Genomic DNA, 13,412 nt, shown 5'->3' with positions numbered 1-13,412 from the left:
AGAGGCAGCCGGGCTGTTGCGGCCCGTCTCCTGGCTTGCTGGGTGGCCGTGTGGCAGAGAAAGAGGTGTGTGTCTCTGCAGCACGATGCATGCGAGACTGAAGCAGAGACTGGAGACAACGCAATATCCAGTACAGAGGAGGCCTGCTGGAGCGGGCACGAAGGAGGCCCAATGACAGCTGTGAACGGGGGAGAGACAGTCTCTGTGTTAGGAAGCCCAGAGAAGTTGCGTGACCTCCGCTGCCAAAGTTGCTTTGCTGCAGTGGACGGCGTGAACGGTGACCTGCTTCAGCCTGGCTATCGGAGGAGTACTTATGACGGTACTGGAGTGCACGGCATAACTCCTGAGGGGAAGGCAGGGTGTGCAATGGGCAGAGGCTACGCAGGGGAGTGGATTCTGGGGCGAACTGGCAGGCAGGGGAATGTGGTGGACTTCAAGCGGGTGATGCAGAGTCTGACAGCATATCTGTCGTGCCCGCTATGGCCTGCTGGGATTGTGTCACGTCATCAACACTATGGGCCTCATTACTAGTCACCCGGTATGGAAATAACGGTGGCGGTTAACCCGCCGCCACCGTTGTTTCCATACAGGGTGATCTCGAAGCCAGCAGGCAGAGGTTTCATTCCCGCCAGGTCTGACCTGGCGGGTTTAACACCACCCGCCTGCAGGCAGACGTGGAAACACCTGCACCATCACGAGATGGTGCCTGTGTTTCCACTTCCCCCTTCCCAATGAGTCCTATGGGACTCAATGGGAATGGGGATTTACCGAATTCCGCCTCCGGAAATTCCTGGGTCACCGGGGTCGTAATGCCCTGGTAATTCCGGGAATCACGGAGGCGGAATGGTAATACGAGTCCAGCAGTAACCTGCCGGAATTTCAGGCATGGTTGCCGCCGGACTCGTAATGAGGCCCTATGTCTCATATGAGGGGACCACAGTCGCCCCAGCTGTGGTTGTGTGTTGCCCTGTGGTACTGTTTGTGTGACGGTATCCTTCCTGTCAATGCACCATGGCTGTGTCCTTCCCACCGCTTGTTGGCCCTGTAGATTTCGTACTCACAAAGTGCCTTTTTTTGGGTGGCACTATCCTACTCACAGAACTGGCTGGCAGTGTGTGCTTCCTGGCGCTGGTTGGTGCTGGTGTCCTGGAGGGTCCTGCAATATCAGTCTGTTCCTGGGTGTCTTGAGTGCCTGTTGGGGTATAATTCATACATCCATTAACACATTGTTGCTGAGGTGCATGGCAATATAACATTGATTTTCCCTTGCACAATGTCATCTCTTCATTTGTTCCCAGTGGCTGCAAGGATTTTGTTCTGCATTGTCCACAAGGCCTTCTGGGGCCTGGGTCCGCAATACCTTCAACTCTCCCTTCGGAAATACCTTCCTACTCAAGCTCTTTGCTCCTCCACCTCCAACTCCCTCAGGGTCAGTCGCTTCTCCAAGCAACGAGTTGGTGGTAGATCTCTTTCTTCGGCGGGGCCTCCATCTGGAACAGCCCCCCTGCCTCTCTGAAACTTGAGAAGAACCATTTTCAGTTCCGGAAGCACCTCAAGACCTTCCTCTTTGCTTGTGCCTTCTCTCTTCCTCTCCCCTGCTGATCTCTGTGTTACTGCACTAGGCACCTGGCAACCTGCTGAAATCGGGCCCAGGTCCCTGCCCACCTAGCAGCATACCAGCACTGCCTCTTGGCAACCGTTGCACTTGGATCTGGATCTGCAACCCTACAGTCCCCTTACCTGCACTTATTAGACACCCGTTGTCTGCGCTTAACTCTTGCACTTGCCACCTGTTGGCCACACTATTTGTTGTTTTGAACCCTTTCCAGCACTTTTCACTCCTCCCCTGACCCTTGCACCCCCCCCCCATTCCCTCTCCCCTGCACTTGCACAATCTCAATGTCCCTGGGCGTAGTAAGATTGTTGTCTTGTCCTCCCTTGTACTCCTCCCTTGCCTCGTCGCACCTTGAAACACTTGTGTATAGGCATGTTATAAATGAGATATCATATCACTGTGCATTGTTCCTCCGGGAGCGGGGGCATGCATCATGTGTCTGCCACTGTGTTGGGACTATGCATTGGGTAGGGGCAACTAGGTGACAGGTGTGGGGTGCAGTGCTTACTATGGATGTTCAACCCTGGTACGGGTTGACCAACAGGGTGTCCTGTCCAGATGTGTGTCAGGACTATTGAGGCTTTGATTGTGGTACAACAGTAAGGTGATTGCACTGCATTGAGTTGTGTGTGAGTCAGGTGGACGTGATGACAGGCATGGAGTGCGCAATGAGCGTCTCCATGGTGCATTGCTGCTGATGGGCTGTGTCTCTAACATCCAAGCACACGCTATCGTGATATAGTTGCATGTTGCATGTGTTGCATCTGCATGGGTGGTCACCATGTGCCGAGGGGGGGGGGGTTGTGCTGTGTGCTGTGGGTGAGCCTTGAGCCTTTGGGCTTGCATGGCAATGTTGATAGTTGTATGTCATGCCCTCCACTTCCTGCCTTTCTTCCTTGTATGAGGGTCATTGCTTTGCTGACTGGAATCCCTGTGGACTTGGACCTCGCCTGGATTGGGCTTTCTGGCTGGGCTCATGTCACTTTTGCAGCATGCATGAGGGTTGTCCATGTACGGAGGCACATTTCACACAGGTACTCACCAGGTTTTGCCTGGCCGCTGGCTCCAAACTCTGAAGTTCCCACACCCTCAATGCCAACCATGTGGATGATGCCGGCGACCATCTCCTCCCAGGGTGTGAGCAAGAGTGGTTCTACAGTGCTGCCTCCAGAGGCAGCTGTCTCCCTGTCTTGCGTTGTACTGCAATCAGGCTCTGTGCCCTGGCTTTGAGGTCGTTTCAATGCTTTTTCATGTACATCTCATTGCATTGGACATTTCCTACAGCCAACACCTTGTCCCGGATGTCTGCCCATATTGTGTTTTTGCGCTTCTGGAAAGTCTGTCGGTGTCGATCTCCATACAGCTCATCCGAGTGAGCCACCACCTGCTCAGCCAATACAGTAAGCTCTTGCTCAGTAAATTTAGGTATCCGCATTCTCATATCCAGCACCCTTGATTTCCCCTTTGCCCCTGACATGATTCCACTTGTCGGTAGTCCTGGATGACACTCCGTTGTGCCAATTTTTGATGGATTGGGATTCCCAAAATGGCCGCCGGAGTGCTTCCTTTATATGCCGTGACATACTCCCACAGACGGCATTTCTGTTGGCGGTACTTCCAACAGTGGAAATTCAGACATACGGGCACAACGTTAACATTAATTCCACTGAATATAATTGGAATTTCCGAAATTGGGTCAGGTTTCGGTGGAAACTCTGCTAGGAGGAATTAACGTTACCACCACTGGGATGAGCGCGCGCCCGCCAGGTTCTAATACAGCGGTAACTCCGCTGATCAACACAGCAGTAACGGTAATTCTGTCTTGGCGGAGTTACCGCTGAAATACTGTCAAACACGTAATGAGGGCCAGTATATTTTGCGAGACATACCCACACTTCTTGGATCTTTATAATTTACACTGTCTTTGGCTTAAATTTGAGAATTTTAAATTTTTGCTGGGAAAAGTAACACAAGGAGGGACGTGGCCTTGCTAGGCGACAGGCAGCAAATAAAATGTTTTTTTAAAAAGGTTTTTGTACCATCCTTAAGTGTCTTTAAGAAAACAAGGCCCACAGCAAGTATAGGAACAAATAATTAATTTTGTCTTCAAGTCATACTCTTGGGATCTCAAAAACCAACTGTGCTTTTATTACAGACCAAACATTATTTAGTTTCTTTATGATTGCTTTTTGTTAAACAAATGCACTTTAATGTACACGTACGTTTTAGAAAAAAACGAAATGTCTTTTACTGTGCACATTCAAAGTACAACCAAAAAAGTGATGTGTAAAAGGTTTTGAATAAATTTGAACCACTGCACATGCTCTGGGCAACCTTCCACACCACTGTTTTTCATCCAGTCTGCGCCATTGCAAAAATATGCAAATCAGTAAGGTACTGCCACCAATGGTAGCAGCCCAGCCCGCAGAGAGACGGTTGGTGAGAAGACTGGAGAGGCTACACGACGCTCATGTCCCCTCTGCCCACATTACTTAATATACTTACATATTAGATGTTATACAGTCACAAGATAATACTTATAAATCTCTCATTAAATACTTCAATTTACTTACCTGTCTATGCCCCATACTTCAAGTATATACAATAACACAACATATATATGTATAAAGTCAGATGCATTTTAATTACCTGCTGTTCGTTTAGAACTAGTTTTTCACTGAGTTCCTTGTTCAAAGTTTCTTGTTCTCCAAATGACTGCCTCAAAGTGCTCATTTGTTCCAGTTTCCCAATAGTTTCCAAAAGCTTCTGCTCCTTTTCCAAGAGTGAAGTTTCTAGAAATAGTTTTCTGTCATGTAACCTGTCAGAAGAAAGACATACACTCAGACTTGGAGTAGTACTATGTATTTGATAGATAATATTCCGATTATAAACTGGTAATCCTCATTACACATACCATAGCTCTCAACTCACACGCTTTTGGCAGGTGTCACCCTCCTTGTAAACAGCTGCCTCACCCGCTAAGCCGCCTGCACGCCCATTTGTTTCAATGGGCCTCTCACCCGCCAAAAATAAAATCGGGTGTTTTCACCCGCCTTTGCGACATAAATGGTTGAGAGCTATGCACATACTTCTCTTACTTGTCACAGTTCATACATATAAAGACAGCAGATGAATACTCTTTTTGGTTTGGCTTGCTCCACCCAATCCCGCATTTGTAGTACATAGGTCTGCTTACCCACAATCCTCTAGATAAACACTAAGGCATCCGCGCAATCTGGTACGCCAGGAAGGGAGAGGCATAAATCAAAACTATGACGAGGAATACCCCATGTTCACTTCCTCTTCCGAGGCCATACTTATTAAATATACCAAATATCACTGCTTTACTCGCAGGTCCATGAAAAATAAAACTGGACCATATATTCTCTAAAATCCTATCTCTTCCACTCACCCCCTTTACTTTTTCTCCACTGAAGCCCCCTCCACCTTCACCTCCTACCCCCCCCCCTCTCACTCTGGTCCACCTCCACTTTCGCTTAGCCTCATAAATAATGTAAATTGTTCCTTGCACTGTTTTCTTGTTTAGATTTAATGTCATGTATTGCTTGCTGTATTTTCTTGTCCCTCATGTAAAGCGTTTTTGATTAAAGCACTATATAAATTAAAATAAATACAAATAAATACAAATACAAATATATGCTGCGCAGCCCGGTAAACCTTTTTAATCAAGAAAAGCAAAATTGTGCCATCATAAAACAGTGACCTGGAGGACCACAGTGAGAAAGTAATGATCGGCCTAATCTGAGAGGTGGAGTCCGTAGTGATGAGTGAACGCTGGGAGTAGCCGAGGTGGTGGCCCTCCATATGTCCAGAAGTACTCCCCGGCCCAGGATGTGGACATTCCTCTACTTTACCTATCCAGAATACTTTCTGGAACGTCTGAACCCACAAGGCAGTAAGCAAGCAAACTGGTTCCTTAAGCCAACAACTGATGGAGAGAGTGGAAGCCTTGTGACCACTGTTAGCCCTCTGGAAAGATACAAAAAGGCTGTTGGTGGTCCAAAGGAGGAGGTTCTTTAGGTAAGTGAGGAAGACAGAACTAATATCTAGAGAAAAGAGGAGCTCTCCGCATTCCTGCGTAAGGCCATGTGGCAGGGAAGGGAGAACTATGTCTTGAGCCACTCAGATTATACCATCCGCCTAAACACTCTGTGCTGTGACCCTTTGGCACAGAGTGATTGATCCCATTGTGCCCACCAGATATGAAGGAGTGCAAAGACCCCCCTGATCCTTCTAGTAGAGGTGACAGCGACCAGTTTCAAGGGTCAAACATATATCTGCGAAGGGAAGGGGCTTAAAGTGCGGGCCCTGTAGTGCCTCAATTAGTAAAGGAGGTCCCACAGTGGATAAGGCACTGGACCCTCAGGCAAAAGAAGTAGAAACTCATAAGGAGCATGGAAATTATGTCATTGGATTGAATGGACCCAGCCAAAGGACCCCCAATGCCCAGATAGCTGCCCACTGTGCCCTGAGCGAGCAAAAGAAAGTTACTTACTGTAGTGACTCCTGTACTCAAAGCCCCCTTACCTCCCTAGTGTATAGAACGGGACCGGAGCCATTTGCACTGCCACTTGAGCACTTCCTTTTTTTACAGACACGTGTGCAGTCATGCTCACACACCGCCATCCCTACCTTTTAGTTCCCTTTTTCACACATCTGTGTTGACAGCTCTTACTAAACTCACTTTTGGGAGATGGTGAAAGGGGTTTATGGAGGAAAGGGCACTATGGACTAGGAGGTTACTCTATGTGTATATGAGCAATGATACATCTGGATGTGAACCATTAAGGTCACACCATTGGTGACTTACTCGATATCTGTCATTACTGGGGATTTACATAGAGGAGTTTGGCCAAAATTGACATTATCTTGGTTATACCCACCATCAAGTTGGGGGACCCAAAATAGCCATAACATGTTTATTACATTTGATAAATTCAAACCGTTCGACTAATTTGGCTTATTATACATGTCACATAAATATAAGGGCCCTTATTGAAGTGAACTATGTTATAAAATACATATACTAGTCTACAGTATTTTCTACAGTACAATTATCCTCCACAGTATATATTTGACAGAATAACAATATTGGATCATTGCTTGATCGTTAAGTTTGCAGATTTGAATGATCTGCTATTTTCCAAACACTCACGGCAACGTGGGACACGCGATGGTGTGATGACGTCAGTAAACAAAAAGTGGGCATCTTGTGATGCCGCTGTTTTTCGCGGCCTGAGAGCGCCACACAGAACTTTCGCTGGTGAGCAAGAGGTAAGGAGCATGTTTCTGGTAGATGGATGTTTAGACATCCATGAATACATAATTAATACTACATAATTAATACCTGTTAGAAATGAAGTCTTAGCATAGAATTAAAACCTACAGATACTAACTAATGATAAGGATACCAACCTAATCACTCAAATGGGGCTCATTCTCTGACTTAAGTCTAATCCAAGAAGTCCAATAATGGTAAGAGCTTATTATTTACATCAGAAACTCCAATATAAAAAAGTAGTGCATTTGGGTTTATACATCCATAAGAGGAACAGAGAGATTTCAAAAGAGAATGTTTATATTTACAGACGCTGCTTGAATAGCGAGGGTGCCCCAGCACTGGGCTTAAAATCTTTGAAGGGGTCGGTATTTTAAACAACCACACATGCTTGGATGTGAAGATCCTGATGAGAAATCATTCAGGTAATGAAGTCCAGATTTTTTTTTTTTACACAAAAAACAGATTTAACTGCCAATTGTTGGTACTAACTAAGGGCATAATATACACTGCCTTTTTGGAGAGTATGTCATATTTACATATATATTTTGGATTTTTTAGAAGAGTTGCATACCAATTGACAGAAGGAAGAAACTGTGAAATTAATAAGAGGATGAGATGTACAGAGGTGATTATAAAATACAGAATCATGACAGATTACTTATAGATTTGTGAATTTAATGATTATTGAATGGTAACTATTGATTATTCTTTGTAGATCTGAAAAAGAATCAGAAAATTGGGTAGAAAACTCCTGAAGAAGGGGGCATACAGACCCCGAAACACAGAGAAGCACAAAAGGATTATATGCATTACCTACCATAGAGCTTGTGTTACTATCTAGTCATTTATGGTGATTGTCTGAAATTCATTGTGGTAAATTGTCTACCTGTGATGAAACATCTGAAAATTTGCTTTGAGAGTAAGAAGATTTAGTTCAGGCTCGAAACTCATTGTAAGTGCAAATTGTGAAGAGTGTTACATGATTATATTGTGAAGAACTTACATTTGGAAGTAAAAACAATGTATTTCTTTTATAAAAAAAACTTTTTACAAAAATATTTCATGGATGAACAATTCTTTTGTTAAACTATAGGTATACATGATTAAATAACTAAATATTTGTTTGTATATACAATATAAATTGGGTGCGCAGGGGACGGGAGAGTCCCACAAGAGTGTGGACACCTGCTGTTTTCACACTATGGACTAAGAGAACAGTAGTCACTATGGTGTGTCACTTTCCCTTCTCCAACGTCTCATATCCTTTCAAACATCCTCTTCTGAGCCACCCAATGACAAAAACGTGACAGTTTGTTTCTGCTCTGATTGTTGGTCGACTTCTTTCTGGCTTGATGAATAGCACACGCATTTTCATGAGACAGGCCCAGGTGAGTCAATGTCATTTCCTCAGGAACCAGGCTGCTTGCAAGAACGACTATGGTGTTGGATGAAGGAGCCAGCGATCAGATAGTCTATGGACACCCCAGATGCAGTATAAGCCTCTCTTTGACAGGGAAGTTGATATATTTTATTTCTATCGCACTCGTACACAAGTGTTTCAGAGAACGACAAGGCAGGGAAAGGGAACAGAGGAGAACAAAACAACAATCTTACTAGGCCCAGTGACATTGAGAATGCCCAAGTGCATGGGAGAGGGGGAGGGGAAAAGTGCATGGAAGGGGGGAGAAGTGGAGAGTGCGGAGCAAAGGAGAAACAGAGAAATAATAATAAATAAATAAATAAATAATAAAGTCAACAAACAGTGGTAGTGCAGCCAGCAATTGGCAAGTGCTGGGTTTAAGGCAGCAGACAGGGTAGGTCTGATAAGTGCAGGAAGAAAAAAGGGGGGGCTGTATGGGCACAGATACAGACCCCAGGGCAAGGGGTGGCCCGGAGGCAGTGTGGGCTGGTGACAGGGTGAGCAGGTACCTGGGCCCAAAGGACAGAGGGTGGCCAGGTGCACAGTGCCAAGAGAACAGATCAGCAGGGGAGAGGGGAAGCGAAGGCAGAAGCAAAGAGGAAGGTCTTGAGGTGCTTCTAGAACCAGAGATGGTTATCAGGAGTCGTGGAGGAGAGCGTGTAAAAGCCCTTAGATGTGGCCCTAGCTGTGACTACACCCTTTCCTCATTTTTGCCCATCCATAATTAAAGGAGGGCACCTGTATTCCAGATGGTGGTTCAGAGGAGCATTCCCCCTGTCATTTAATCTGCCCACCGAAGGGAGCTTTCTAGCATTCAGTGTCCCTTTAGCATCAAAGCAGTCATGTTGCTGTGTGCACAAAGGCATGAGTGACCGCTGGGAATGATCACACCCTCCCATAGCATCTGGTCTGCAGCTATGGCATCTGAGGAAACATGGTTGAGCCTTGTTCCCAAGCCCACACTATAGTAAATTCACCCACCAATAAAGTGGATACGTATCGCAAACTTTCGCTCCTCTACTTAGTGAGGGTTGACGCTTGTCCTGTTCCTGGGTCCCTTGTCCAGTTTTCCTCACCCCTCTCCTGGTCCTCTCCTTGTGCTCCTTGCCGTTTGTTGTCTGCTTTTCAGTAATTCATTGTATTGCTTATAGTGCAGTGCTAGCTTGAGAGCAGCAGAGCATTTTACAATGGGAGGGTGCAAGCATTAGGCTCATGATTGCTGTTTTGACTGGGGAGAACGCAGACATTTCCTGGAGACATATACTGAGCCGCTGACCATTTAACCATAACCTTATTTCAGGAATTAGCCATGCCCCAAGCTTGCCCGTACGGATATATTGGCGGGGCACACGCACCAGGGAGTGCCCAGAGAATACTGTTTGGGCTGAGGAGAACGCTGACATTTCCTGGAGCAATATACTGAACCGCTGACCATGGCATTGGAAAGGTATAAAGCATCCCACGGAAATGAAGACAATTCTCAGACATTTCACTCTGGCCACCCACCAAAATACACCGCCAACACGACATGGCCTACCTTCCCGCGTCCCACACGTGTCCCGATGAAAACGGTACCGCACATGTGTGGGTGCACCTACCTTGGGCGCAAAAGGAAAAGGGTAACCCATTGGTAACCCTAAGCCTTTCTGCACAGCACATTTTATTCATGTGGGCAACCTATAGATTCAGGCCTAGCGTGTTGAAGCCAGCAAGGGAACCCCATGCGTTTCCGAAAAAGAGGACACCAGTGGGAATCCGAAAGGCTTGGGGTTACCAGTGTTATGCTCACCTGGGCTCTGCAGGGACTTTGTGGCACGGTTGGAGCCCTCCCAGGAGTTGACTCCCTTGGACCGCTTCTCTCCCCCAACTGCAGCAATATCGAGGACCCGGGTGCTGGTACCGTTACGGAGAGAAGATGGGAGGCAGTGAGAATAGCGTGGTGGTGCCGTGATTCCCCTCGACCCTTTTCGTACCAAAATGTAGTGCGCAAGAGTTTGCCCATGCAAGCTCACCTGTTTTGATGTAAGGATGGGCTCTTCGTCCTGCTTTCCTTCAGCAGGGGCGGTGTGGAGGGACCTAGTTGCGTCACTGGTCCTGAGTGTGGAGGTCCAGACTGGCTGCGACCATTCCGTCTTGAAGGTAGGTTTATTACTATGATAATTATCCGTATTATTTGTGATAATTTTCCCCAATGATTATTGTCCGTAACCATATATTGTCCTTTCTCTCCCTAGGTATGAAGATGGCCCACGAGCGCGTATGGATGAAAAAACTCTATCCAGGAGGACCTACTGGTGGTAAGTAGACTGTTCCAGAAACTGCGCCAAGTTTGTGAGTTGCGCTGCTTAACGTGTTTTAGTCTATGCGATTGCTCACCTAGTGTTTTCTATTCCCTTTGCAGGTGCAGCTGGTCGGTGTTAGCTGGTGAGCACTTTTCCGGACTGCTGCAGGCTGCCGGAGATGAAGATCTGTGTGGATGCTGCGCCGGAAGATGGCCCCGTGTTGATGGGAGTTCGGGACAGGTAAGGATGCTAGGCGGCACCCGCAGAGAACTTGAGAAGACTGGTAAGTTGAGTGTGGCTGCTGCAGAGTCGGAAGCGGTAGCAGTGCTTCTTCAAGCAATGGCGAGTGTGGCTGCTGCAGAGTCGGAAGCGGTAGCAGTGCTTCTTCAAGCGATGGCGAGGCTGACTCAGGTAAGATGCACGCAGAGGCTCAAGAGTTGGAAGCAGGTAGTGGGAATTCCAGCGATGGCGTGGTCTCAAGGTAAGATGCACGCGGCGGCTGCAGATGGGAAGCAGATGGTAGTGCTTCTAGCAATGGCGTGGCTGATTGATACCAGGTAAGATGCTGGAGGGTTCCGGAAACTGAAGATGCAGTGCTGAACCTGGTAAGAGTCTTCTGAACGGCGGTAAGCGTTACGCTGCTCTAGCAGACTAATGTGAAGCACCAGCATGCTTTCTGTATTCTGTGTGCAGAGCACACTTTGTAATGAGCTTGGTGCCATAGGTGCCAAGACTGGGTCCATTGGGACCCTGCATATGGTGAAGTAATTGGCCCTTGACCAGTGGCCATGACAGCACTCTCCCTCAAGGGCCCTCTCACGGTTGTTCTTCCCTCTGGTCCAGGCTTGTAGGGTTGTTCTGGTGAAATTGTTTGATGAGTCGTGGAGCATGGACAAATTCAGCTGGCTCCCAAGTACGATTTTGGGGCCCGTAGCCCTCCCAATCAATGAGATAATAAGGTTTTGAGCTTACTTTCGTAGAGTCCAGGATGTTCTTTACTTCATACTCAAGTTCACCTGTGATGATCTCCAGTTCTGGTGGTGTTGAAATTCGAGTGTATCCTGTTTCAATGGTTTTAGAAGAGAGACATGAAAAACTAGGTGGATTTGCATATTGGATGGTAAATCCAATTTCATGGCTGCAGGGTTTATGATGGCTTTAATTGGGTATGGTTCCAGGTATCGTGGCCGAAAGGCACAAGGTCCTTTTAATGGAATGTTTTTGGACGCCAAACACACTTTATCCCCGACGTGATATTGTGGAGCCTCTCTCCTATGTCGATCTGCAAATCTCTTTTGTTGCTCCTTAGCTCGATTTAAGTTTTTGATAGCTTCTTTATGAGATTGGGTGATTATTGTATGCAATGATGTAACAGCTGGCATCTTCAACTCGTCAAGGGGGTCAAAGGAGGATGTTCTTGGGTGTCGAACGTTCATTGTGTACAACGGGGTCTGTCCACTGCTGGTATGAATCGAGTTTTTGTATGCGAATCCACTTAACCAGAGGATGTTTTTCCAGGAGTCTCCCGTTTGTTGTAACATACATCTCAACAAATATTGTTTGAGCGCCTGGTTCGTCCTTTCCATTTGACGATCGGTTTGGGGATGGTGACTCGTGGAAAGACGAAGGTCAATTTGGGCTAGTTTACAACATCTTCTCCAGAAGGCTGAAACGAACTGAGATCCCCTGTCAGAAACCAATACGGATGGGAAACCATGCAGTCGGACGATCTGTTCCAGAAATACTGTGGCCAGAGTAGCTGCGGTGGGAAGTCCCTTCAGTGGGATGAAATGTGCCATTTTGGAAAATAGGTCTACCACGACCAGTATTGTATTAAACCCATCACAGGGTGGCAGATCGGTGATGAAGTCCATTGACAATGTATGCCATGGCGTTGGTGGTACTCCTAATGGTCTCAAAAGTCCTGCAGGATTTAATTTTTGGGATTTGTTTTGTGCGCAGACACCGCACGTGGTAACGAACTGGGCAACATCCTTCCTCCAAGAGGGCCACCAATAATTCTTATGGATTTTGGCTCTAGTCTTGGCGATCCCCGGGTGTCCTTCCACCAATGACTCATGATAATTCGCCATTATCTTAGTACGTATTTCCTTGTCCTGAACATCTAGTCTTCCCTGTAAGTACGGCAGGTTATTTGTGATGGAGTATTGATTTCCCTTACTCAACCATTCCTTTTGGGCTGTCGGATCCATCCGAGCTTGGAGAACAGTCTCTAACTCTTCCCAGTAGGTAGTTACGGCTATCTGATGTTTAATCCGATCTTCGGGAATAATGGCTATGGGGTCGGATGGATTCAAGACGTCCGTGCCCTCTCCCATTCTCGATAGGGCATCTGCTTCTCCGTTACGCACCGCTGGTCGTTAAGTTATCACAAAATCGTACTCGGCAAAGAATAAAGCCCAACAGAGTTGACGAGAGGATTGAGCTTTGGCTGTCTTTAAATATTGCAGGTTACGGTGATCTGTAATAACAGTAACCTTGTGTTTTGTCCCTAAAACATAGTGTCTCCAGATCTTGAAGGCTCAGTTTGATGCCAGGAGCTCTTTGTCGGTAATTGCGTAATTCTTTCCAGATGCAGAAAACTTGCGGGACTAGAATGCTATGGGATGGAGCTGTCCTGTCTCAGGGTCCCTTTGTGATAACACGGCTCCCATGGCAATACTGGAGGCATCAGTCTCAACCACATATGGTAGATCCAGCCGAGGATGTCGAAGAATAGGGGCTAAGGTGAAGGCTTGTTTTAAGTCTTGGAAGGCGCGCTCAGCCTCAGCA

The 13,412-nt window shown here is 46.8% G+C and overlaps 1 protein-coding gene across 4 annotated transcripts in view; it reads right to left on the bottom strand.

Annotated features, from left to right (window-relative positions):
- Positions 1 to 13,412, bottom strand: part of LOC138503575 (golgin subfamily B member 1-like) — a 1,546,163-nt gene that overhangs the window by 503,154 nt on the left and 1,029,597 nt on the right. For all 4 annotated transcript variants that reach the window (XM_069623402.1, XM_069623405.1, XM_069623404.1 and 1 more), the window contains one exon: positions 4,265 to 4,433. In XM_069623402.1, the coding sequence (XP_069479503.1) occupies positions 4,265 to 4,433 (169 nt within the window). The remainder of the gene's footprint in view (positions 1 to 4,264; positions 4,434 to 13,412) is intronic.

Source organism: Ambystoma mexicanum, chromosome 11 (genome assembly GCF_040938575.1).
Source record: "Ambystoma mexicanum isolate Mex_15411 chromosome 11, UKY_AmexF1_1, whole genome shotgun sequence".
Taxonomy (NCBI): domain Eukaryota; kingdom Metazoa; phylum Chordata; class Amphibia; order Caudata; family Ambystomatidae; genus Ambystoma; species Ambystoma mexicanum.
Note: the sequence above shows the minus strand (reverse complement) of the source record. Positions and strands in the feature narration are given on the sequence as shown.